At 47.3% G+C, this 26,069-nt stretch overlaps 1 protein-coding gene across 1 annotated transcript in view; it reads right to left on the bottom strand.

Moving 5' to 3' along the window:
- The window catches only part of FBN3 (fibrillin 3), a 119,651-nt gene extending 93,890 nt beyond the window's left edge, over positions 1–25,761 (bottom strand). Inside the window, exons 1-4 of the mRNA XM_074565670.1 lie at positions 25,591–25,761; positions 20,491–20,793; positions 3,587–3,669; positions 1,309–1,407 (exon numbers count right to left, since the gene is read on the bottom strand). Of these exons, the coding sequence (XP_074421771.1) occupies positions 1,309–1,407; positions 3,587–3,669; positions 20,491–20,660 (352 nt within the window). The 5' untranslated portion in view covers positions 20,661–20,793; positions 25,591–25,761. The remainder of the gene's footprint in view (positions 1–1,308; positions 1,408–3,586; positions 3,670–20,490; positions 20,794–25,590) is intronic.
- Positions 25,762–26,069: the final 308 nt, after the last annotated feature.

Genomic DNA, 26,069 nt, shown 5'->3' with positions numbered 1-26,069 from the left:
GTGTGTTTGAGTAGTGTCGACTGCTTCTATAGTCAGGTGCAAATGGTCACCCACTATCATTGTCCGCATTTGGAGACCTAGAACGCAGGCCAGCCCCCAATCACACGCTGTTCTTGCTTTAGAAACAACCTTTTGGGCAGACCAGCGGGTCTCTGTGCTGGTTTCCAGGAGCATGAGTGGAAGGGCTTGCTGGACATCTCCATCCAGCCTCCCCACAGACCAGGCAGGCTATGACTTTGTCTAGATAAGTCTTCCAACCCCCCAAGGAGAGCCATCCCCCACAGCTCTGGTCACCTGTCCCAGCACTGCAATACCCTTCAGTATAAGAAAATTTTCTTCATGCCAGGTGTTCAAACCCCAAGCGGCAACTTGTGGCCATGGACCTCTGTTATGTGACTATTGCCTCATCTCCAACCTGGTGTCTACCATAAATCCCAGGTCCCTTCCAGCAATACAACCCAGTGAAAAAAGGGGCACAGAGGAGCAACAATTTCCCTCCAGAGAGTACACAAGACTCTCTCAAGCTATCGGGATTTAGACTCAAGCAAGAGGAGTGTTTTCCGAGCAGAGCCACGTGCTGCAGGGTAACGGAGTGGTTGCAAGCAGGATCAGGTCTTGAATACGTCCTGCAGGGATTGCCAGAGGGATACAGGAATTGCCTTCTGGGTATGTGACCTGCTGAGTCCTCCACAGTCTGTTTTTCCAGAAACCTCAGCCACCCAGTCCCTCTTCCCAGAGCTTTTCAGATTTTTGTTCTGAAGGTCTGAGATGGGAGAACAAAGCAGAAAAAGTGGCAACACAGTTTCTGCATTCCCAGCTTCGTGTCACTTCATCGTGTCGCTGCAGTTTGCTAAAAACACTGGGCAACTCTCCCTGACATCCAAATCACACCCTAAGAAAAACTTCATATTTTTTCCATTGGAAAAAAATATTTATTTGATTAACAAAAGCAGTGACAGATTTAATTCCACTTCAAAGAAAAGACGGGGCGGCTGGATTCTTTGGCAGCAGTGTCGCTCTTTGCTGCTGTGAGATGTGGTTTCGGAGCTGCACCCTGTAGGATGTAACCAAAGTAGCAGAAATTGCAAGCAGGTTCCCAGTTTTCTCTCGGTATCGGGGGCAGTGAGGATCCTTAGTAAAAACGCCATAAGAAATTAAAGATTTTGTGCTGACTGCCCAATTCAGATTAGAACCTGGCTGCCAAAACACAAAATATTTCAGAGATTTCCTTTCATTGTGACTGGGAAATTTTTAAGAGAGCACACAACTGCTCCAGAGGGAGGAGAATCGCCAGCCATGTCCTCTTACCTCCAGCTGAGCCACAGTTGGGAGAAAGTTGTCCATTGGAGCACGTACACATGTTTGGCCGTGAACAAAATCCATCACCACAAGAATTCCTGCAAATTGCTGGAGGAAGAGAAGAACACAGCGATTAGCGCAATGTGCTAGCCTGTGAACTTGCTGGCAGATGTGGTTTTGGCTGCCAAAAGGGTGTGAATTCATCTCTTTTAAGAATAATAACCTGGGGAGGAAGCCGGGGCACCTCTTGAGGACCCTGGCGTGGGAAGTGCAACAGCGGGAAGGACCCACTTGTTCACAGGGAGTTCCTGGAGGCGTTTTCCTTTTATCATAGACTGGCTGGTCCCGCTACAACGCTTTTTCAGCAGCAGAGGATGGGGAAGGTACATTTCACTACTTTTGCCTGCTAAAAATGTTTCTCGGCAGAGACAAGCCACACTCTCACTGAGCCAGGTTGTTCTTTTCCTTAAAATGTGTGTGTTTCCACGAAGCGTTTTGCACTCCATGGTCTGGCATTGAGGGAACTGGCTGTTACCGAGACACATCTCCTGTTGAATGAGGAGCTGAGCCTGAGTCAGCCAGAGATGCATCAGCAGGATGCCTTCATCTCAATCTCCATCCTTTCTTGCCCGGGACCCCCGCTAATCTCTTCCCTTTCCTGTGCCATGGGAGCCAAGAGAATAGCTGGCAGTATTGCTCCACCTGTGTAAGCACAGATTTTTATTAGAGCCCCATGAAAGCATCTCATCTCTGTGTGTTTTATAAATACAATTACAACACAGAGTCCCCTGAGGACCTCCAGCCCAGATGGCATGTTTTACAGTTATGAGAAAAGTCAGCAGACAACCCTGAATGTCGCTAACCCCGCATGCCACTGAGCGGCTCTTTGGCTGCGAGTTCCTTAACCCTTCGCGGCAGCCAGCATTAAACTCAAGCTTTGTCTCCTTGGTGGGGCATCCGCCGTCCACGGGATGGCGAGGAGGATTTTGTGAGCGCGCCTGGCTCTGCTCATGGGGAAAGGAGAGGGCACAGAACTCCACGTCACCTCGAGTCATCACACCTCTTGAGTGCCCTTCTTAGTAAAATGCCACACTCTGGCACTGGTTACTCATCGTGTGCGAGGACACATCAACTGGCCCCACCACTCCTAACACAAGACACCGTTTGCTTTGAGAGGAGAATACTTGCAGCTCTGGGCTCAGTTTTGAACAGTTGAGGTCCCAGACAGCTCCATATTGGGAAACACAAGGCGTTTCTCTCTAAAATGGCTGAGTTTTTGACTCTGAAGGTGGAAGTACTTCTGAAATACATGACCTGTATTATGTGGGAGATGCCGCCAGAGGAGCCTATTGTTTTCCTCAACTTGAAACCTCCCAATGTCCATTAATTTTAGGAAGTTTTGGAAAAAGGCATTCACATACAATTCCAAATGTGCTCTAATGCAGAAGATTCATTCAAAAAGCTAAAATCCTGGGAGATACAAGCCTGCCCTAGTGTTGCCTGCTATTTTGTATGTCCAGGTTATGGTTAATGTCTCCTGGACACCCTGTATTTACTGTGTTTCAGTATGAAACATGACCAAATAGAGGTACAGTTACCCCTATTGCCTCGAGTGAAAATATCATTTATTTACGCCTGAGTTGACTTTCACTTCCCATGGGAGCCTCCTCCAAAGGGCAGGCTCCCTCAGCTCCCGATAGCTCATGCCTTTAACCTCCAGAAATGCAAAACATCAACTCCTCAATGGATTTTCTAGGTGTATACCAGCACTTGAGAGTCCAACAGTGCTCTACTCCAGACAGGAAAGCTCTCTGCCAAAACAGGGGCGTGATTTATCTAAATCAGCATCCTGCTTTGGATGGCCACGCACTGAAAGATGCAAATTCCTGCTTGCGGACGCTGTGTCATGACATCACGTTTGCAATGTCAGCATCTACCCGTTGTTCTAGCAACTATTCATCTAAGCAAGCAGCTCTAAAATAAGTTTCTCGGGAGTCACCAATAGCTCCCCTTTGAGGCTAATCTTCTAAAGCAGGCACACAAACTGCCAAGCAACAAGGAACACAGTGGCAATCTGGCAGAAGACAAAAGGCCGTGCACTAAATGGGACTGACTGCAACCACCCCGCTTTAATCAAGACTAGCAGAGATGAGAACTCCCAGCAATCGCTGCTCCTGCCCCAGTGGATTATGAAATATTCTATCATCTGCTGAAGTGTGAGATATGCTCTGCTCCCCACATGGCAATTAGTTCCCTCGGCGCCCTTAAGAGGAAAATGGATACTCACGGACAATGCACTGGTTCCCTCCGGGCAGCGTTTTCCAGCCGGGGCAGCAGTAGGAGTGGAACCTCGAGCCACAGACATTGGGTCTGAAAATTAAAAACAATTTTTTTTCCCCTGTTTCTGTGCAGTGCCATTGGATAAATTCAGCATGTATCATCACTGTAGGAGAGCAGCTGAATAGCTCCTTGCGTGACATTTCTCTGCCAAACTCCATTCCCTCACTGTGCGTTTGAACCAGCCACGTTTAATTCCCACCAAAAGGAGCCACCGTACGTTATTTTAATTTCTGACCCCCCCCCGTGCGGAATGCTTTGGGGCTCTGATCTTACAGTGACCCTCTTAGGGCTATAGGGAGGAGCGAGGGACTGAGGCACAGCCAGGCCTACCCTGAAGCCAAGCCACGCCACGGGACCGTACCCAGAAGGTCAGACACAGTCAGTTGGAGACCTGCATTTCCATGGGGGATGAGAGAGACCTAGACACCGGACAACCCTAGAGACCACAGGCAAGTGAACGCCTTCATAACCCGAACAGGAGAAGGAAGTCTGTCGCCTTGTGAATGTAGCTGAGCAGTGCTATTTATGCATAAGGTGGACAAAGCCCTGCTCTTCCTTTCTGACTCTACAATAACAAACTCCTGCACACTCCCACTTGTCCATCAGACAGGCTGCCCATGGGTTTCTTTGTCTTCATTTGTTTGTTGGATGGTTTAATCAATGTCACATAGCAGAGAATCAGGAGCACACACCTCAGCATGGCATTTACACCATGTTGTGCCATGCCACACATCCATACATGAACTGACAGACCTCCCCCCAAAAATTCCCAAAAGAAAACACAAAAACCACAAACCTATGCCATGTTCATACTCTTGTGACATTGCCAAGTGGGGAATCAGGAGAATGCAGCCCCTTGCAGAGATACTGGGGCTCTAACTCAGGATCGGACAGACGGGAGAAGGCAGAAGAGAGGTGAGTGTAGATGGAAAGTTTAGACCTTGCCTGGACCTTGGCCAGCAACTCTGCAACCTCTTCTGGGAGGTTTGCTGGGGGATCACATCTTTTAGGAAAGCAAGAGAATTTGAACTAAAATCACCAGCGAAAGAACATACACTTTGGAGTTTTTCTAGGGAGTAATAATCCCCACTGTTAAAATTCTGTGCTTTATCTTGGGGTCCGAGTCTATCCCAGCTTCTACTTTCAGCCATTGAATCTGGTTAAATCTGAAGAACTATTTGGTAACAAAGTCTCTTTGCCCAGGAGACCCATGTAGGTTGTTACAGCACCCTTTAATTTTCTCTTTTATAAGAGAAGCAAAATATCAGGTTGGTTTGTCAGGCTCTATTGTCTAAAATTTCTATATCCTCATTCTAATCTTTACTAATTAAGATTTTCATCAACCACTTCAGCAGATTGCCTGGGGCTGGTGATAGTAACTATCTTACTGCAGGGCTTGTCCTGCTTGGCCTTCCTCAAATCCTGAGGTCTGTTACAGTAGGGGTGCCATGAACCTGCTTTCACAGAATCACAGAACGGTTCGGGCTGGAAAGGACCCTAAAGCCCACCCAGTGCCACCCCCTGCCCTGGGCAGGGACACCTCCCACCAGACCAGGTTGCTCCAAGCCCCGGCCAACCTGGCCTTGGACCCCTCCAGGGATGGGGCAGCCACAGCTTCTCCAGGCAACCTGTTCCACTGCCTCACGACCCTCACAGCAAAGAATTTCTTCCTAATATCCAATCTAAGTCTCCCCTCCTTCACCTTGAAACCGTTACCCCTCGTCCTGTCATTACACTCCCTGACCCAGAGTCCCTCCCCATCCTCCTGTAGGCCCCCTTTAGGGACTGGAAAGTTGCTATAAGGTCTCCTCAGAGCCTTCTGCTTTCCCAAACTCCTCTTTGTTTCTACCCAGAAATTGTGCCTGAGTGGAGGGGATTTTTTTTTTTTTTTTGAAGATTTTCTTCCTCCAGTTGCCATTCTCAGGTTCCCGCAGCAAGCTGGGAGCGGGAGGGCAGAGGGTGCTGGGATGGCTGTGCACCCTGGGCACAACAACCAGCCTCAGTTGTTACCCTGTAAGGTGACCAGATTCCAGCCTGGATTTTGGCAGGAACTTGTGGTGCTTTAGGGCAGCAGATTCCTTGTCTGGCTGGGGAGAGGCTAGTGGATCCCAGAACACCCTGAATCCATTACCCAGGCATACGTGAGTCCTCCACCTTCAGCGTGATTGCAGTAGATGCAGAGGAGACAGACAGAAGACATGCAGCAGAGATGAAGCATACGTACAACATGTGTGCAGAGAACACACCACAAACGTGAAGCAGATACGCAGCAGATAGCTACACAGACGGATGGATGTACAGCAGTCGCATCAGCAAACACAGAGCAGAGGCGCCGCAGGCACAGACCGGGGAGGCAGCAGAAGTGCAGCATGTGTGCGGACACACACCACAGATGTGCGGCAGACACGCCGCAGGTGTACCTTTCCAACGTGGAAGAAGTAGGATGCTTTCCCATGGAAAAAGGAACTGGGCAGTGTTGGCATTAATGACAAGAACACCAAGCCGGACTGAGAGCAGACTTTAAGAACCCTCTCCTGAGCAATGATGTTCCCATGTAAAAGCAATCCTAGCTTCTCCTCTTCATGGTGACTAGAAGATCCCTGAGCAACACAGACCACGGTGGATGACCTTCTATGCAATGAAGGGTGCTGCTCTGCTTCCCAGTTCTAGTTTTCCCAGAGCACGCAGTGACCAGCGTAGCAACTGTGGCAACTGGTTTTCCATATGACCTGCATTTGCCCAGTTCTCTGTGGAGCCTCCTGCACCAGCCCTGCAAACATAGAATCGAGGGCTCCGCTAAAATAATTTAGTGCTATGGCTGGAGGTGGAGAGTAAATCTATATTTTGATTTCAAAAGAGCCCACATTTTCCAAAAGGCTGGGCATCTGTTGCTTCTCCTGTGCTTAGAAGTTAAAAGGAGACCTTGAATGCAGAGTTGTTTCTGCTGGTATGGATTAAGGTTCCCTGCAGATGGGGGAACATCTTGGGTTGCCGTTCCTGGTTGCATTAGGCTGGATAAAATACAAAGCTAGCTAGCACTGCCACTGCTCTTCAAGAGTAAATCTCCAGTTAGAAGTAGACATATGTCTGTGGTTGGCATTAACTGGGAAGATAAGTTCACTCTGAGCAGATGGAGGGCCTATAAAGCCTAAGATTCAGCCCTCAGCTTCCCAGCATGCAGAATGGATGATCTTTTTTTGATACAGAACCCTCCATGCAATGTGTAGGCAGTCCAGACAACTCATAACCAGGCATCAAATATTGCAATTTGACTTCCACCTGAATCTGTCCGCTGGCTCCCCCTTTTCAACACACAGATGTGAACAGCCATTGACTTAGTACACCCCGGCCTCAGCCTACTGCAAGCCTTATTGAAGAGTAAAGAATATTATAAAGCCATTTTATCAGGCAAAAGACTAAGAGGGTTTTTTGTCAAAATCACAGATCACCTCTCTTATGAAGAAAGGCTGAAGGATTTGGGTCTCTTCAGTCTGGAAAAAAAGATGACTGAGGGCGATCTTATCAACGCTTAGAAATACTGAAAGGGGGGGTGTCAGGAGGATGGGGCCAGGCTCTTCTCAGTGGTGCCCGGGGACAGGACAAGGGGTAACGGGCACAAACTTGACCATGGGAAGTTCCATCTCAACCCGAGGAGGAACTTCTTTGCTGTGAGGGTGGCAGAGCCCTGGCACAGGCTGCCCAGAGAGGTGGGGGAGTCTCCGTCTCTGGAGACATTCCAACCCCACCTGGACGCGTTCCTGTGCCACCTGCTGTGGGTGACCCTGCTGTGGCCGGGGCTTGGAGGAGATGATCTCCAGAGGGCCCTGCCAAACCCAAAATTCAGTGATTGTGTGAAAAATCAGTGAAGGAAGTGGTATCTGGCATCAATCCCATAGACTAAGACCGAAGAAAGTGGAGGTCGAATGAAATTGATAATGAAGTGGGTATTTTAAACTATGGTGGTAAGTACCACCTCTTTCTAAACGACAGTCAGCCAAGACCCTGTGCAGGGATCCTGGGAGAGGTCTGGGCGCCCTGTTACAGAGTAGGCTAAACTGCAAGATCATATTGTTCCTCCAAAACTGAACCTTTATAAGCATATGCTAAAAATTAGCAGAGTTTCAAAACAAAACACGGGGGAGAACCCATTTTGAATGGTTTGAAATTAATGGTGTCACAGAAATGACCTAGAGGGAGAATGAAATTAGATTCCAAAGCAAGAACTCAGTAAAGAGAATGCTGTTTTGTAAGAAAAAAAAAAAAAAAAAAAGAAAAACAACCCAAAACAACATCTTCAGCAAAGTTGTGACCAAATTGTTTTTTAAAATTAATAGCAGTTATCTCCTGGGAAATACAAGCTGGAAAGCCACGTTCTCATCAGCAAGAAGGTGTGGATAAAAGGCATGTTATTTAGTTGTTAAACAGAAAACTGCAGCCATCGTTTGTGGTGAAGAGCTAATAGGAAGGTCAAGGTTAGAGGAAAAAGCATTTAAATTCAATAAACCTGCCCATAACATTCTGATAATCAAAATCCGCAAACATTTCAGAACTATCAAGAAAATTCATAATAATCGGTCCTAAATTAAAAATCAAAAGGTTTTGGGTTTGTTTTTTTTACCCTACTCACTCTCAGCTTTGCCTCCTTGCCAGCCAGCAGTAGCGAGGGGGTCTTACCCAGACACGATGGAGTCATGGCGAGACATGGTTGTACCGCTGAGATGGTGCTAACGCCTGCGTGACTTTTCCTTTGGGTGTTCGAGCCAGGGAGATAAGAGCTGACATGTTTATGCTAGACCTTTCTGGCAAAGGATGGCACTCCTGGTCCACTCCCGGGGCTCAGCCGATGCAAAAATAGACCTCCCAATATGGGGCACATCTTCCTCATCACCTTCTGCGCAGCTTCGGAAAAGGCTGAAAGTGCTTAGCTGCTACGGAGAACTATTTTAATCAATGTGAATATGGCCAAAAGGGTGATGCTAAGAAAGGACAGAGGGAAAAGCAACGCTGGCCATAGCGCCTGCTTTGTCCACTTTAAATAAACAATAGGATTATAAAGATAAGCAGGGACAAAGTAAGCCTGAATTTCAATTGATGGCACCAAATGCTGCCTGCTGGCAGTGGCTCCATCTGAGAACTGGGAGATGCCATGAAAAAAAACCCACTGGAGCTGAGGTGTGGCTACGTGATGTGAAAATGCATGGCTGTTAGCGAGAGAAGCCATTCTCCCAAATCCACAATGGAGTCGGAGGCATGAGCAAGGACCGGGAGAGGCTCCATACCACAAGACTGCCCACAGGCTCGGGGTGCCAGCCCTCCTGTGGGGACAGAACACAAGCGGCATCTGGCTGTTGCTGCAGCACCCTGTTCCTGTTAGCAGCCTGGGAAAGACAGCCCGGAGCACTGAATTGTTGCCTACTAGCTGAGCAAGCAGCCGAAAAGGTCCTGCCAATTATTGTCAGATGCCTAGTGTGACCCCAGCAGAATTATATTCATTGTTAAAGGTAGGAGAGGGCAGACAGCACAGCATGTGAAGTCCAGGCTGAGAATGCTTTGCAGACACAAATGCTAGCCAAAAACTAAATTAAGTCGCCCTGAGCTTCCTGCTCACCCACAGCTATGTCCTCACACGCAGGCACGCAGGTCTGTCCACTCCTCCAGCCATGGGAGAAAGAATACCCAGCCAGAATGAGCTCTCCAAACCTTCTCCAGAAAGTTCTGCAGGGTCTCTAAAGGGCTGGTTTGTGTAATAACGGCAGCGTCCTGCAAGGAGCACTTCTCCTGCCATCCAGCAGGACCCACAGCTAATGAACCCCTGGCTCCACGTAGCGTATGATTTCCAGACAGCAGGAACAGCAGCCCGGGATTTGTCTCCCCTGTCATGAGCAATCAGTGTACCTCAGTTGTCACTGGCCTTCGGAAGCGGCATTTCCATTCCTTAAATTAGAGGAAGACAGAAGTGAATGAAAATTGGTGGTTTGCCAGGGCTGGGGTAACTCTCAGAGATGCTCTGCTCTGCACAGGGACTGCTCCCCCGGCTGCTCACATGTTCTCCTTCTCGCGGGCCTCATCCAGGGGGATTCAATGTATTAATTCAGGAAGAATTCACTGTAGTTCATTACTTTGGGCCAATTTCCTGCTCTTCTCACCAAGTGGAGCCCCTTGACCAGTGATTGAGACTCCCTGAGCTGTGACCTTGCAAGTAGTCTGCTTGGCTGCATGGTCAGCAAACGCTTCTCCCAGCTCATCGCTTTCTTTGTGTCTGCCTGGAAAAGTTTGGGATGGGTATCTGCTACCTGAGCGTGGCGAGCCTTTTCCATATTTATCACAGTCATTCATTATTTCCCTCCTTGATACAGCCCAAAGCTTCTTCCTGCTGGGTGAAAACAGGTTCTCAGTGCTGTGACTGTCTCCCAAGCGCTACTTTCCAAGATACTCCCTGTTCCATGGGAAAAGGAATCTGAGCTAAGAGGGTCCGGCTGCACGGAGCAATGGCTCTCTGGCCCAGTTTGAGTCCCTCAGTAAGGGCAGAGATGCCAACACTTCACATCTCTTGCAGGTCTTCTCTGCTCTCTTTAGTGTGATGAGAACAAGTGACGATCACACAGTAGGTGCTCTCAGAAATTCACACCGCTTCATTTTTTTTTTTTTTTTCTGTAAGACTTTGTTAATAAAAGTATGGCTTGTGCTTTTACCAGATCCCAGATGCAAGTCAGGCAAGTGACCAAGCACAAATTCCTTTTTCTCTAAGTGTTTCAAACAAAATACTCAGTAAAAACCACCCTGCTGCCCTGCCAAAGTACAGCTGTGCAGGCTCGTAGCAGGGCTGGAGCCCAGTGGTTTATGAAAGGGTGAGCAGCAACTTTCCCACCAGCACATGGGATCAACACCCGGTGATTTCAGGATGAGAAGCACGACAACTTAGCTACCCAGTGACAAACCTAATGATTGAGAGGTAAGACACTCCATCCGTGACACTGGTCCTCAAAATAGATGGGAGAAATCCACCACAGCAGCAGACCACATCCTGGGCTAGATGAGGAGAAGCATGGTCAGCAGGTCCAGGAGAGCTATCTCCCCATCTTCTGCTTCTTCTAATTTTAGGAGTCTATTAAACTTGCTCAATCTCAATTTTTCTTCTATTCTCTCTTTCTATTCTCTGAGAATGTTGATAGACATGAAAAACTCTCTTCTGCTCTCCAAACGCATCCAGTTTGGGTTGCAGCAATTCTGACAATTTCCATGGGATGAATGGAAACCCCTTGGCATGCCCATAGTTCCTACCTTCCCTTATTTTCAGGGATTTTTTTTTCTGTCTTCAAGTTTCAGCTTAGAAATATTTATGGGGAAATCAAACCATCCAGCTACAGATTAAGCCAATTCTCAATGCACTTCTACCTGTTCAGCTTTAGGAACGGCCATCAGCCCAAATACTGCTCTAGATTTCCCCAAACCATGCAGAGCCACCCTGTGCTGTAAATTCACCAACTCAGTGACAGTTTAGCTAATGCCAGGCTAGCGAGGATTTCTGATTTGATATTGCAAAAAGGAGAGCTGTCTTCTATCCACAGAAAAGCTAATTTAGGGAAAAGATATAGAAGTTTCGTTTTAGAGTATCTGCCCCCCCCCCGTGCAGCCCTCCTCTTATCGTGAAAATCATGCCCCAGCAGAGAGTCAAATAAAATGAACGCATATGAATATCACCACTACATTCTCCAGTCTTATACGACTTAAGCATGTGGCTTTTCCAGGGATGATGATCCTACCTCTCCACCCGAGCTGGAAATTTTTCCTATAATTCAAGATTCTTTTTGGTTTTGATCTTAGCCTGATTCTTTGCTGGGCCCCAGGGATCATCTCTCACAATAACTGGGGAGCACCACTGCAGGCATCAGTCACCCTTGGCCTCAATGGAGATCGCCAGGGGGACAATAATTACTGCCAAATGTGATAGTGGTTTTTGGTCTTGCATCTCCCCACCCAGAGGGATTTGGGATTGTGTCATGTCTGTGAGAACAGATTTGAAACAATGCTGACTTGGATCCTTGGCCTAAAGGGGAACATATTTGTGTCCTCCTTGTTCTTGACTTACCAGATCCCTCAAATGTACTGCAAGTATTTATTTCAGTGATTTATCAGTTTTATGAGCCTAGGACTATGCTATCTGTACATTCACTGTTACCTCCCTAGTTCTATACGTGTGCATGCAATGGATACAGTTGGATAAGTAATTTGCAAAAGAGAAAGTTGAGCAGTTCCTAGCCAGGCACAGCCCCGTTTAACTTAAGGATATCGACTCGGTCCTGCAAAGGAGGTGCCCAGCCTCTGCCACCTGAAACATCATCCTCTTGTTCTGCAAAGCAGCCCAGCATCTGTTTAGCTTTTAGGAAAGAGTTCAAGTCCCAGTGATTTCCATTATTTTTGGTTCTAAGAATTCACTTTGAAAGGTGCGGAGATGATAAGGTTCTGTTACCACCAGTAGAAGTCACACACCTTAAAACTGCTAACAGCCGGCTAATATTGCAAGCACTGAAGTATTCAGAGTTCAGATATCCTGAAGCTGTTTGCAGAGCCGAGCTACAGATCGCTTTCCCAAGACTCTCAGCAATACCTGTAATAGCCAGAAATACATCTGTGGCAACAGAAACATTTTTCTCTGCTCCCACCAAAGCCCCAGGCTTATGGTGTCTCTCACATTCCTGCTGGAGACCCTTTACTTTCCGTGGTCCCTGGAGCACGCCCACCTCCATCGCCAGGGATAAGGGTGGTGTGAACCGGTGCACAGCTCCCTCCTGAGCAAACCCTGGCAGCGTTACTGAGCATCTCTCATCTGCGCTAATTAGCAACGCTGACCTGGTCTCTGCTCGAGCCCAGGGCAAGTAGCTGGGACTCAGAAGACCTTGACATAAGACACTCAAAGAAAGCTGAGCCTTTCAAGCACTTGAATTCAGCTGTTGATCCTCCACCAAAGCTCTCCTTAAAGGAACTGGGAGGTCTGGGAAGAGGTGGAAGCGTACATCACCCACTGCTGCTCCTCCCAGAACCCAGGAGGGGCTCTAGATTTAAGATCTATTTATTTTTTGGCTATTTTAGTTAACAGAAAGGAAGCCTTAATTTAAGTAGTTATTTTCATCTCTGTTTTTACGGTTTAGTTATTTTTTCCTAGAGAATGAATGGTCTGAAACCAAAGATAGCCTTGCCACCTAATTTAGCACTCTCTTTAATCAACCAGCAAAATGCATGATATCAAAATATAAGCCTTTTAACTGAGCAATTACGTAGTTTCAAACGAAGTTACTCAGGTGTTTACTGTCTTCATTTTTGTATTATTAGAAAACGGGGAGAAATTAACTTATTTTTTCCAGGTGGTTATTACATTTCTACTTCTAATACATATTAAATTGTCTTTGGATTGAAATTGAAAGAGCATTAAATGGGCCTATTTAATGTTCAATGGTACTTCTCCTCCCCCCATGCTCAGGCTTGAATTCCCTACTCTAATTTAGAGCAGAAGGCAGCTTTTGGGCCATCTTAAATACAAAGATGCAGTCTTGAAACATTCCAGATCTCTGTATCTCAGCCCCCTTTTCCTTCTCCTGCTGAGATGCAGCTATCGGTAAGGTCACCAATAAGGTGATGGAGCATGAGACTACAATGAAGGGAAGCCCCATCAGGGACCTCCCCAATACAAAACCGCAGCCGTGGCTCAAAAATCATCCCTGCACCCAGGCAGAGGTCTCCTGGGACCCCTTGCTCAGGTGGACTCCGGACGGACACACGTGGAGAGAAAGCCACGCTGAGAAGGTTGCCTGGCTGCCATCAAGGTGACTAGCTGACACCAAAATAAATCTCTATGCTCACAACAAAGCGCTGCCCAAGTTTAGGTGACCCGAGCCACGCAGAGCCAACTGCAGGGTAGACACCCGAATTGTATCTGAAAATTATGAAAAAGAGAACAATGGAAATAATTTTTAAAATATGCACGATTACTATTCGGTTTCGGAAAAGGAATGCAACAAAATGCAAGGGAAGTCTTACAAAGACTGTATAGGATTTGGATTCCATCTACTTAGATTAATGCCAAGTTCAAGAGCAATAATGTTTACAATATTTATTTATTTATTTATTTTTAGCAAAGGGGGTCTATAAAATCTTTTGTTATACTTCTTTATCAATAATACTATTTTTCCCCCTTTATTCTGATCTTCACACATTTTTTATGAGTGATGGTAGGGAAAATCTTCCCTTATTTGTGCACATTTAAGTTTAAATCATATATATCAGCAAGGAACCACACAGAAGACTTTCCTTTGAAAAAAGACTAAAAACGCAACTGTTTTCCAGGAACTACTTAACACTTTCATTTGGAAAGCAGCGTTACCAACTCTTCCATCTTTTTCTCCTCCCCTTAAATTCCGAAATAAATCAAAACTTCAAATCCAGTTCTTAAAACTTCCAAACAAAACCCATATAACCTATTAACTTCTACGCCAGATAATCTTTTGCCATGCCAATACTTGCCTTCACGTTTTCTGCCAATAACAAGAGAAACCAGCCTGGGCCAGAGGTCCAAGATCAACCATTTCACAATATAAATCAAGACACAAGGAAAATTTAAGAACAAGAGTCTTAAGTCATAAGTTTCCAGCTGCTGCCTTAATTTTGTTCCTTCTGTTCTTTGTAGTATTTCACATCTGGCTCTATGAATACATATCAAGGTTTACACGCGTGGAGTATGTGGCCCTGGAAGCAGCTGAGACGTGCTCAAGAGTTGATTGGATCACAGTGACAGAAGCTCCAGCTGCACCTTTACTGAAGGGATGTACCCGCACTCTAAACTCAGCTTTAGCAAGACTTGGAGCATGGAGACCCGTGTCCTGCCCGGGGCAGGAACGTGGTGGGAGAAGGCAAGAAAGCTTTGCTAGAGTTTAACCATGCTCTCCCCTGCCATGTTCTTCCTCATCATTTCTAAGTGGAGACGCGCCAAAGCTACCTCCTTGGAGAGGGAGAGTCCTCTCTGCATCTGTGAACATGCATTTCACCATCTTGTGAGGAAACTGGTATTTAGAATAGACCAGAATACAACAGAATAAAATATTTTAGTCGGAAGGGACCTATAACAATCATCTAGTCCAACTGCAATGAGATGTGGGCAACCACAAGCAGCACAGTCCATTTCAGACGGCAATTTTTAATAAGTATTGGAGTTCTGTTGTTACTCTTTGGCTACACGTGCGTGTAGTTTCAGTTGGTGTAGTTAGTGACACATCCCACAAATTTGCTTTTTTAAGTATTTAAATCACCATAGTTACAGAGTCTTTTTCACAACCAACCCACACAATCAGTAGGACAGAGTCTGGTTGCCTAAACTACAGCAATGGGACATTTTAGCTTCCACTGCCTCTTTGTAGCACCTTGGTTCTTACTCTTACCAGGATTTCATTTTCAAGAGAGTTTTCTACAACTTCAAGGTCAAGAAATCTTTTTTTTTTTAATAAGGAATGAAAACTGAGCTTCTGCGTTTAAAGGACTCCACTCCGAGACTTTGAGGAAATCAATACCTCTCCCTAGATTTACAGTAGCAGCGGAGATGGTAACACTGCAGAAAAGATTTGCCGACTCCCACTTCGGGCTTATTCCTTTCCATGAAGTCAACTCAAATGTTATGCTCAAACTTGGCAGAGGCAGAATCAGGGCCTGAATCATGAAACATCTGACAGTGCCGGTTCTGTTTTGGGCATCAACTCCTTTTAAAGGCACGTGTTTCTGATAAACCTAAAGCGAGAGTGAAGAAAATTACAATTGCTACTGGTCCAAAAAAACCTTTTGTAATGCCTGTGGCAAGATGCTTGTGGAACTGTAGTGTCAGGGATGGAGCTGGATTAACACACTGCTGGAAATCGTCTGCTCTTTGTGCACATCTCAGAGTGAACGGCAAAAGTGGTGAAGCTCATCTCTGCTACGTGCAGTCTCCCTTCGACATTAAACACCATCCCAGTGTCAGGTCCAGTTTAAATCGGCGCCACGTGGCCCAGAATCACCGCCCACGGTTTTCCCTCTCCACTGCATCTGAGCTTCCAAGCTTAGGGAGAACTCATTGACATCCCAGCAGTCTTTTGTACACAATGTGCCTTTCCTCTCCATCCCCAATGGCAAGTTGGAAACTAAGAAGGTGTCAAAAAAAAAAAAAAAAAAAAATCTACGGGAGAGCAGCTTGGAAACTCCTCGTATTCCCCATTCCCCACGATTAATTTAGACACTTTCTGTCTCTTTGCATAAGTCAGAGCAAGGGAAGAGGTATGGCAAACGCCTCCCCAAACATCCTCCCTTCATCCATCTTCTCAATTGCAGTGGCCATTTCGTAATTAATGGGCTTGACATAATTAGTTGTGTTTAAAGTCAGGCTATAGCTGAGCCTTTATTCTTACTTGAAAAAACAGGCAGCCGTGAACTTACAGGAAATCATGCTGCCAGCAAACAGCTCAGCTGGCTGCAGACTAATCATCTTTTCTTTCCCCTTTGTTAAACACATTCTTGCTCTTGGAAACTGTTCAATAGTTCATTAAACTAATAATCCCATTCAAATCCTGCCTCATAAATGGATTTGTCAGTGCTGTTCCTTTCAGGAGACGGTCATTTTAAATTGTCTCTACTTTAATGAGTTTAAGGACAGATTAAATCATGGCTTTGGCTGTGATTTATTGCCCCACATTACTTTATTAATTGTTATTTGTAAAGGCATTGGTGAATAACAGCCTTGTTTATTTTGCATTTATTTCATGCTTTACATTTACTTCAGACTTATCCCTTTAATAAAGGGGATTGGGATGGGAACAGAGCTCCAAATAAACGTCTCCAGCAGAACCATATACAGTCTTTCCTCCTGCATTGCTGAAGCTTCTTTAACCAACAAGACATCTACAACCGTCCTCGCACACAGCCCGTTCACTCCAGGTCTCAGCTTGTGTTGGTCACGTCGGAGCTACTAGAGAGCAATTTCCCACTACAAACTCTATGATATTAAATGGTTCTGTGTATTTCTTTTAGTACTAATCGACTAACACTTCACACAAAGTAACTTGCTACCAAAAGAGAGCAGATATCCTGTGCTACTGGGGCTTACCCAAGACTTGCCTGGGAAACCCACAAGAAGTTATTTGCGCTATGTGTAGGAGTAGAAGATATTTAAGACAAAATGAAGGAAGGAGCAACCTACTATGTTTGGGTATCTGATTATTCCAGAGTTGGTAAAAATTTCCCTATAAAGACAGACACCTGGGTCACACTTCTCTGTGCAGTTCCAGTCTCATTCTATTTTCTTGTCCAAATTGTGATATAACACAAGTTAGAGATGGAGGGAATCCACGGTTTCACCCACCCAAGAGAAAAGGAGGCACATATAAGAAGAAACGGTAGAAAAAGAGCCAGATGTAGCTTGTCAGGGGATAGGGGGCTGTCCCATAAGTCCTCTAATGTATCTGCCTGTCATATTCTGCTTTGGGAGCAAAAGTATTTCTGACATGGAAAAAATTATCAGCAAATGGCATGTTAATATCATAAAAGGCTTTGACACCTGGCAGGATAGAAGGTATCAAGCACGGTGCATGAAAAGAAAGCAATTATTAACTTGTGTTGGCAAAACAAATGCTTTCAAGGAACAAATAATCCAGGGTTAGACAGTCTAGAAGCCCTGAGCAGAAGGTTGCCACAAAGGAGAAGAGGACTCTGCACTGTGTCACCATTAGATCTATCCAGTGAACCCTCAAAATCTGTTTCTCTGTTTCCGCCCATCCAGAACCAATACACAAACTTTTGAACATTCTCACAGAAACCAGAGTGTTCAGGACGGCGGCTGGGGGTGGTGGCCCAGGGCTCACCAGGGGAGCTGCCAGCTCAGGCCCATGTGATGCAGCTAAGCTTTGCTGTATTTTAATTCCAGTTCCATTTAAATTCCTTTCATGCAAGCCTCAGAACCAAAGGAAGCCTCAGAACCAAAGATATTTTAGATGGAAGTCAGACTGAAATTAGTCTATCTCCCTGAAAGTTGTGGGTCTTTGAAAGCAAACGCCAAAGCAAATATTTGAAATGATGTCGTAAACTATTAAAACAGACACCACAGATAAGTGTGTTTAGACATTCAGATGTGTGTTTAGAGGCGTGGCATTATGGAATAGCTAATTCCACAAATCACCATAGTCAGTATAAGCCACCTGCACGCCAACATTGTAAAATAACACCAAATTTAAGAAAAAAAACCAAACCAACCCTACCTTCCTTTACATTTAAACTTGCACCAAGCAAACCCACTGTTCCTTCATTTCTTTTGCTACTGCAGTGCTAGTCTGCGAGTAAACCGAACCGGACATTGTGACTTATCTGATTTTCCCCAAAGAAGCGTGTCAAACTCAGTTGAATTTCACTGCAGCAAAGAACCCTGGTCCCTTAAGGCAGCAAAACTCAGGTGCGGGGGGGGAGGGGGGGGGTGGGGGGGAAAGATGTTGATCCATAACTGCAACTCTCCAGAATTGTTTCCAGGCAGAGCATAAAGGATGAGGGACTAGCACTGTTTGGGGAATCGACAACAAAAATTACTGGGTCTGTGGCTCTGCAGGAGATGGCTTTCACTGGCTGCCAGACCCATCTACAGCACTGCAGCTGGTGACATCTGTAGCTGCTTTCTAAGCCCAGTAGACATTATTTAAAACATCACTCTTCAATAGATTTCTCATCTCAAGTGGTTTTTATCTGCTTGTAAAATAGAGATTTTAAAGAGAGAGACTGCTGAAGGGGTGGAAATCCTGAAGGAGAGATTTGGACACAAAACCTAGGAGACTGTCAGGGTCGCTCGACACGGAGCGTGGGAAGCGCCTGGGGCAGAAGCTCCAGCCACTCAGCGTTTCGCCAGCTTCCCCTGTGTTGTCCACCATGGTTCCCCCCCTTGAAACAAGGCTGCTCTCCCAAGGGCTAAGAAACAATGATTCTTCAGTTGTCTTAAATTTAGTTGCGCAGACTTCCCTAAACAGACCCTGCACTTATCCCAGTAGGGTTTTTTTCTTTTCCTCCAGCAATTGCTTCAGAGGGCATGAGGAAAGCAGAAGAGAAAATGAAGGAGGTAGCAGTGTGGTCCCCAGCTCCCTGCAGGGGACTGGGAGCCAAACACTTCAGGCCCGATTCTGATCCCGCTTCGAACTTACTGTGTGGCCTCTAAGAACTTACACAACCGATAGTTTGGTATTACTTTACTTAAATGTTAGTCCACGTCTGAGGCTTTAAAGTAGAGAAGGGTTTCCAGAAGTAATTTCTAACTTGGGAATCTGGGCTTCATTTTTAAAATGCACTTGGGATTTGGACCCTTTAGACTCACCAAAAGTCTAAAGGATTTAAGCTGTAAATCATTTTTGAAAACAGGATCTGGTCACCTAAGTCACTGAGTGCCATAAGACCCCTGGAAAGCAGTGACCTTCTCCGGGGTCCCAGGGGGAATGGAAACACTCATCGTTTCCTCGCTCTGCCCTTCCTTTCTCTTCACAGGGCTGCATGAGACAGGATTAACCATGCACACATCAACTCCTTCCAATTCTTTCTGTTCCCATTATAAGCACAGTAATCGATCACATATAGCCCTGGGCTGGCAGGCTGAACAGAAGTCTCTGGATCTGGTAGACTGTCATCCCATCTTTTTCAAGAAACAGCTTTCATCCCCAATAGTCATAGAGATTTGAGGTGTTTTATCTGAGGGCTGATGGACTCAAAGAGAGGAGCACGGTGAAATTACTTATGGGTCATACTGGGGGAGACACAGGGTGTCCTTACCCTGTGAGTGAGCCGATGGCTGCTTTTGGTAGCTGGTTTTGAGAAGACCAAACCCGCAGCACACTTGCCGTCCATCTTTTCCAAATCCACCGTAGCGGGAGGGAGTGGCCACGCACGTTTGAATTCCAAGAGCAGATTCCGCCAGCCCCACGGCCCTGCCCCTGGCAGCTCGACGGCCAGGCTCTATGTTCCAGCTCCAGCCCAAACACAGCACATTTGACTGTCTGGGCTGAAAGCGCGGCACTCCATCCCATTCAAGCAGCATTCCCCAGCAAGTGCCGGAGGACTCTGGCACAGCCAAGGCTTCGCGCGTGTATCACGTTCTGCTCTGATTCTGCCCACTGACACAGGAACACTTTCCAAGAACTACAGCCAGGGAGACTTAAAATAACCCTGAATCAGTGCCGGGGCCAGGAACCATCTTGAGAGCATGCAAACACAGCTGAGCTCCAGCACAAGCCTCAGGATTTTCTAGCTGAGCCCTGTCTCCCTCCTCAGGTGGAAAATGCTCACGGGTCCGGCTCTCACACCAATTTGTCTACAGATGAGACCACAAGCCACAGCTATGCTGCACAACAAGGGACTGAGTGTGACACCTTCCCGTTAGCAACAATCATCACGCAAAAGCGGCCGTCAGAAGCAATAACCTTTCAATACAGCCCAATGCATTGACAGGTAGCAGGGAGGCGAAGGTGACTCCAGGGTCAAAACCTGAGCTGACAGCATCCCCACTAGCCATGGTGGAAAGCCCAGACACAGCCATCCCTCCCACAAACAGCCAGGGTGTTGATGGCTCTTCACAGTCCTGGCCGGTGAGCCCTAAGGTGCTGCGATCCCCTCGCAGAGCTCAGTGCACAGCTCTCTGCTCCCATGGGAGGCTGCTTGGTTGTCCCCTGTGGCATGAGCTTTCCTCCTACCGTGGGTCTGCAGAGCAGACTCCTTCCTGAGCTCAAGGAAAGGCAATTCTGTAAGCAGGTCTCTATGCGCTATGATAATAACCCAAGTTCTGCTTTGTGAAATAGAAGAGAACATGAAACATACCCTCGCAAAGTGTCTTGGCCTCTTCTTCTCACTCTGTTTGCTGGCTGTCTTTCCTCGTAGCCTGCAAATCTGTCTGTCTGCAAGTCCCCTTCATATTGACCCTGGGCTTGTTCCACATACATAACTGCTGTACATCCCAGCATGAACCTGGCCAGCCATAATACCCCCATGATGGCACGGATTCCTCAATTCCCCCGGCTGTCCCGAAAGCTTCTTCCAGCTGGAGGGTCCCTGCTGCCTTGGTGGAGGATGGTTTTTGGCAGCAGCCCCTGGGTGCCGAGGTGCCGTCCTGCCGTTCTCTTTCTAGAAGCAAAAACAGAGGAAAGAAAGAGAGACACACAAGGTTCTTAAGGGCTTTTGCATTTTTAAAATGATTGATCCCCCCAGGCAGCCCCTCCCCAGAGTTAATACAGTGGGGTCAGACAGTCCCACCGAGTTTGGCTCCTTGTACATGGCGCCAACACATTCACAGCATCATTCCCTACCACAGCATTGCCAAACCTCTCTTTCCCAAGAGCTGGGAACCAAGAGAAAAATCTCCAAAAGTCATGGTTCTGCCCTTGGTGGTGGGTTATGACACTGCCCTGGCGTAGTGCCTTGGTTCAGAGGAGGAATGGGAGATAAAGGACTATGAAGCAAGAGGAGAACTTCAAGAAAGAGCAGATCCTATTTATGGACCGTCTTCCCAGGTCCCACAGCTCTGGTTTACTGCATCATACTCCAGACAGGCCACGGCATGGAGAAAGGTTGCTGGAGAACAACCTCCCAGATAACCGGTAATTCTGAGGGCAGCGGTCTGCTGGCAAACCCATCAGAGGGACCCTTTTGCCGAGGCAGGCAAAAGGGTCATCGTGGCCTGGCGTGAGATGGAGGACTGCGAGCTGGGGCTAGAGCATGAAGACATGGTACACTAAGCCAAGCCTGGTTTCCACAGAGGGTGAAGGGAGGGAGGACAAGGTGGAGGGATGCAGAAGAGCTCCTGAGCTGGGACAGCCAGCCAACCATGAGAAGCCATGGGGAAGGAGATGATATGGGGTCCAAAGCCCCTGCACAGGGGCGGGAGTGGGCCAATGGAGTCAGCAAGGAGACCCCTCACACTTCTGGTTGTGGACAGGTCTTGGGGCAAGCACAACATGGCCAGCTCCCCGGGGCTGGGGCCAGCAACCGAGCCTGTGAGATGGCCATAGCCGGGAAGTGGCCAGATGCAGAGCTTGGCCCTGAAACACACCAGGGCAGGTCCTCATCCCCCGGAGAGAGTCCATCCTGATGAACACAGCCCCTTCCTGAGGGAAAAAGGCACAAGCCCGGCTTCCCACGGGGGTGGGCAACATGGCGGAGGGGTCCCATGGGCCCAGGGCGAGCAGAGCCAAGGGGCAGAGCCCAGGGGGGAGCGGGGGATCAGCCCGTGCTGTGGGCCCTGAGGGGAGACAGAGCCCATGGCCACCTCTGGAGTGACTTTATTTTAGTCCTTACAGGACTGAGAGGCTTTGGGGGCAAAGGAGAACAGCCCTGGGCAAGGGGTATGGACCCTGGCCCAGCAGAGACCCCCCCGGAGCCGGGCGGCCATCCCTTGAGCCCCCGCTGTGAGGAGGCAGACGGCCTCGGGCCCGGCCTGAGGGGTGCCGGGAGCAGGCAGGGCTGCGAGGCCGGGAGAGCAGGGAGGTGAGGAGAAACCCCGATGAAAAGGCTCTGTAAAACACATGGTGCTCCACAGACTCTACCCCTTCCTCCCCCACAACCCCATCTTCCCCCCCATTCCCCAAATACCAGCCCAGCACGTGAAAATGGGGAACCCTTCCTCCCTCCTCCTGGCCGGCGGAGGGGCAGGAAGCAGCATCTCTCACCTCGGGCCCCCAAAAGTTTGTTCCTTCAGGAAGGAGGGAAATCCTCACGGGTCTCCCCTTCCCAGAGTGGAAATATTCGGCTGCTTTCTGCGGGCGGCTCGGCGCCCGCTCCTGCGGGGAGGGACGGGGCCCCCGAGCCTCCCCTTACTGTCCCCCTTGCTTTCCCACAGCAGTTCCAGCCCAGCCCCAAAGCAGGCAAAAAAAAAAAAAAAAAGTCAGCCCAGACAAGGCAGAAAATGTGTCTGAACCAAAGAAGAAAAAATAATATTTTAAAAAATAAACCCCCAAACTAAAAAACACATCTCACAGCGTCCCGGCTGGGAATCTCTGAGCTCTCGAGGGCATGCATTTTTCAGGCTCTAATATTTCAAACGCGGGGAATGAGAAAGACAAGAGTGGGAAGGGAAAAGGCAGGGCTGGGAGCAGAGGCAGAGACAAAGAAACTGCCCTCCCTGCAGCCCGGAGAGCTCTGGGGCTCCCGACACACGCCTGGCCGCCGAGGGCTGGGATACGATTGTCGCCCGCCAGACAAAAGGGAGAGGGTTTCCTCCGCTCCCACAGCTCCCGAGGTGGAGCACGGATGGAGGGGGGGGATAAAAAACATAAAAAGAAGTAGTCACGAAAAGCCCAAAGTTTTGCACTTCGGGAGATTTCCAGCCTTGGTGCAGAAATTTAAATTGAAGAAAGTCCAGATGCACCCATTTCCTTGCAGAGAAATCAGGAGCATGACAAATGATCGATACACAGGCACGTACTCTGAGAGCGTTCACACGCGTCTTACTAAGAGAGTATGGAAAAGTCATTTACACCATCAGAAGAGCGGGTTGTTTTTTTTTAAAAAAAAAAAGCCTTAAAAATCTATTTTCAGCTCTGAGAAATTCCACCAAACACCACTTGTAAGAAATACACTGACAAAGCAAAGAGAGAATCAATCACTAAATCAGATTTTAAACTGATTTGCAAGTTTGGAGGGAATCAGGAAAGACGTTTCAAACCCATGCCTTGGAGTGTGCAAATTAAAATCAATCAATTAAAAAAAATGTGCAAAACACAATAAAATACAATTAGGCAGACAAACAATCAGGCAGATAAAGAGAAAGAAATCAGCTCTTAGCTATGCAGCTCTGGATTTAGTCTGAAACTGTTTAAATACCTTTACGTCCTGGAACTGGTGATGTGCCCAGAGCTCCTTTGTTTAGTGGAGATCTGGGCAGAAAAGAAGGGAATAAAACCCTCACTCTTGAAGGAGAGAAGAAAAGGTACAGCCTCATCCAAATTGGACAGGGGGAGGGCCTTGCGGCGGGGAAAGGGGTGCAGGAGGAGTGGGAGTAGCAAGAGGACAACCCTACCGCATTCTTCAGCCAAAAGTTTATAACTTCAAGGAGGGGCTGGGGGAGAGGTTGGGTTTTAGCAAGAGACATCTGAATGCAGACATGATTATCACCTAGCCATTCCTTCCCAGCCGAGGACTCGTTTGGTTCGGTTAATTAGGGACCGTTTTCCGTTCAGCTGGATGCGGTGAGGGCTTGTCCCAAATTTAGGCTGGAGCTGCGGGAGGCAGGAGGGCATTAGTAACAGTGGCTTCACATCAAAAGAGCTGGTGAAAAATAATTCGGTTTCAATTTGGGACTTCTTCTTTTTTTTAAAAAAAAAAATGATGGTGTGTTAACAGAAGGGGGAAGGAAAAAAAAAAAAAAAAGAGATATTTCAAGTAAAAGTCACTTCTCTTGCTGATCATTTTCCTGTACTTAGTGCAACTAATGTGAAACAATTAAGGAAAGACAGATGGCTTGAAGGATAGGTGACCCAGCCCAGGACCTTCATGCTCAAAAGTTACCTCAGCTCCAGAAGAGAAAGTTTTGGAAGTTAAAAGCAAAAAATACATATATTTTAAAAAAAAAGTACGTTGGTGATATTAAGCATTTCTTCCAAGGGAGAACTTTGCCTGAATGCCAGCTCTGAGTCTAATTCCACTCTTTTGTACCGTGAAAAAAAAAAAATCTTTCCTCTTACTTTAGGAATCATTACTGATGGTTTTTCTTTAAATAAGATATAATAAAGTGCACATGGCCCTCCCTCCTCTGAGCTCCCTCTGCTCTGTGCCTCTGCACACCCGCAGCTCTTCCAGGAGGTGGAAGTCCCCCAGCGTGGACAGACGGAGGTGCCAGAATTCTCCCCAGAAAGCCCAAAATCAAGCTGCTTTTCAGGTCAAAGAGGTAGAGAGAAGTTTCTGCACCAAACGGAACCCAAACGGCTGTGCACGACGCACCGGGTGAGGCGAACGCCTCCCGATTATCCCACCATCTGGCTCAGAGCTCCGTTACCTCTTTACACCCGGCGGATGAGGGTTCAAATGCAGCTATCGGATCGGTTCACAGAGGTGCAGAAATTCCAGGGCAAGCCCCAAGCTGGCAGGGAGACTGTCATCCCTTCTCCTCCTGCCGCTCTTTGAAATGTCCTCGCTGCCTGCTTTGTTCTTTTCGCTCTTCCTAATCAACCCCCTACCAGCTTTATAGAAGTCAGAATGATGCTCAGCCTAATTAACAGCAAACTTGTGGAGACTAACAGGGAAAAGGCAGAGCTCGTTTTCACAGGCAGCCAATAATGGAGCGTTGCAAGGAATGCAGCTCTGTCAACACGTCTGCAGCGGTCCGTGGAGCTCAACGAGATACAAAAACTATTTCCTGGGCCTGATCCTGCCATATCTACTTCAGTTTAAAGTAAATGTGGACTTCACCTGGTCGAGAAGGGCAGAAGCGGGGCATCGCACAGAGCGGAACAGCAGCGAAAGCTCAACAAACTACATTTTCCTCCCTCTCACGGGCACAGCAAGTTGGTGACAACTGTGAGGCAAAAGATTCCCTTTCCAATCTAGTCCAGTTTAGTCCTTGCTCAGTCCTATACTGTGATCCTCCCATCGTTTATGTGGATAGTTAAAGGTATTCTGACACCTAAAAATGCACGCAGGGTCTTTGTTATATTTGCAGAAACTCCCAGAAATCCATCTGCAACTTTTGACCACCAAATATTAAAAAAAAAAAAAAAACAACAGACTTTCAAGTGTCCAAAGCAGGTGGTGTTACATAAATGGAGAAGTTTTCTTCTTTCTTTTCCAGGTGCTAAGTTAACCACAGATCTTTACTTTTGGAAAGCATTTGAAATGCCAGTTAGATTTTATTTGGGTGTGCAGTCTAGGGTATCTGGGCTAGTGAAGACTGTTCTTTGTGCTTGGAATAGATGCTATCCTGTGTCTCACCTCTGGCATGATCCTGCTCAATCCGCTTCCTCTGTTAATTCACACGTAACTGATCTCAGAGAACACACTTCATTACCATTCCCCGGGTGCGTTTGCTCTCCTCTCTGCAGGCTCTCGACGCGGGCTGCGGTGGGACACAGCCCTACAAGTGACTGCCACGCGAGGGAAATACACTCCTCTTTTTTCTGCATTCCACTCTGGAGGGTTAAGAAGCATTTTAATCCCTCCAACATATGCAAACCTCTATGAACACAATGCTTTTAGCTCCCTCCCTGATTTTCTAGAGCAGGGCTTGTCAGCACAGCTGCATGTGATTAGGGCATAGCAAGCCCCAGGATTCAGGCATCCCAGCAAGATCTCCTTCAAAGTCTCATTCAAACCTCCAACCAGCTCTTTATTTCCCTGCCATCAAATGCTTGCTGCTGGCCACAGGGAGTTACAAACACTTGTATACGTTTGTCTAGTTCCCCATCTGTTTT

Source organism: Larus michahellis, chromosome 23 (assembly GCF_964199755.1).
Source record: "Larus michahellis chromosome 23, bLarMic1.1, whole genome shotgun sequence".
Taxonomy (NCBI): domain Eukaryota; kingdom Metazoa; phylum Chordata; class Aves; order Charadriiformes; family Laridae; genus Larus; species Larus michahellis.
The sequence above is the reverse complement of the archived record's forward strand: the minus strand, read 5'-3'. Positions and strand labels throughout refer to the sequence as shown.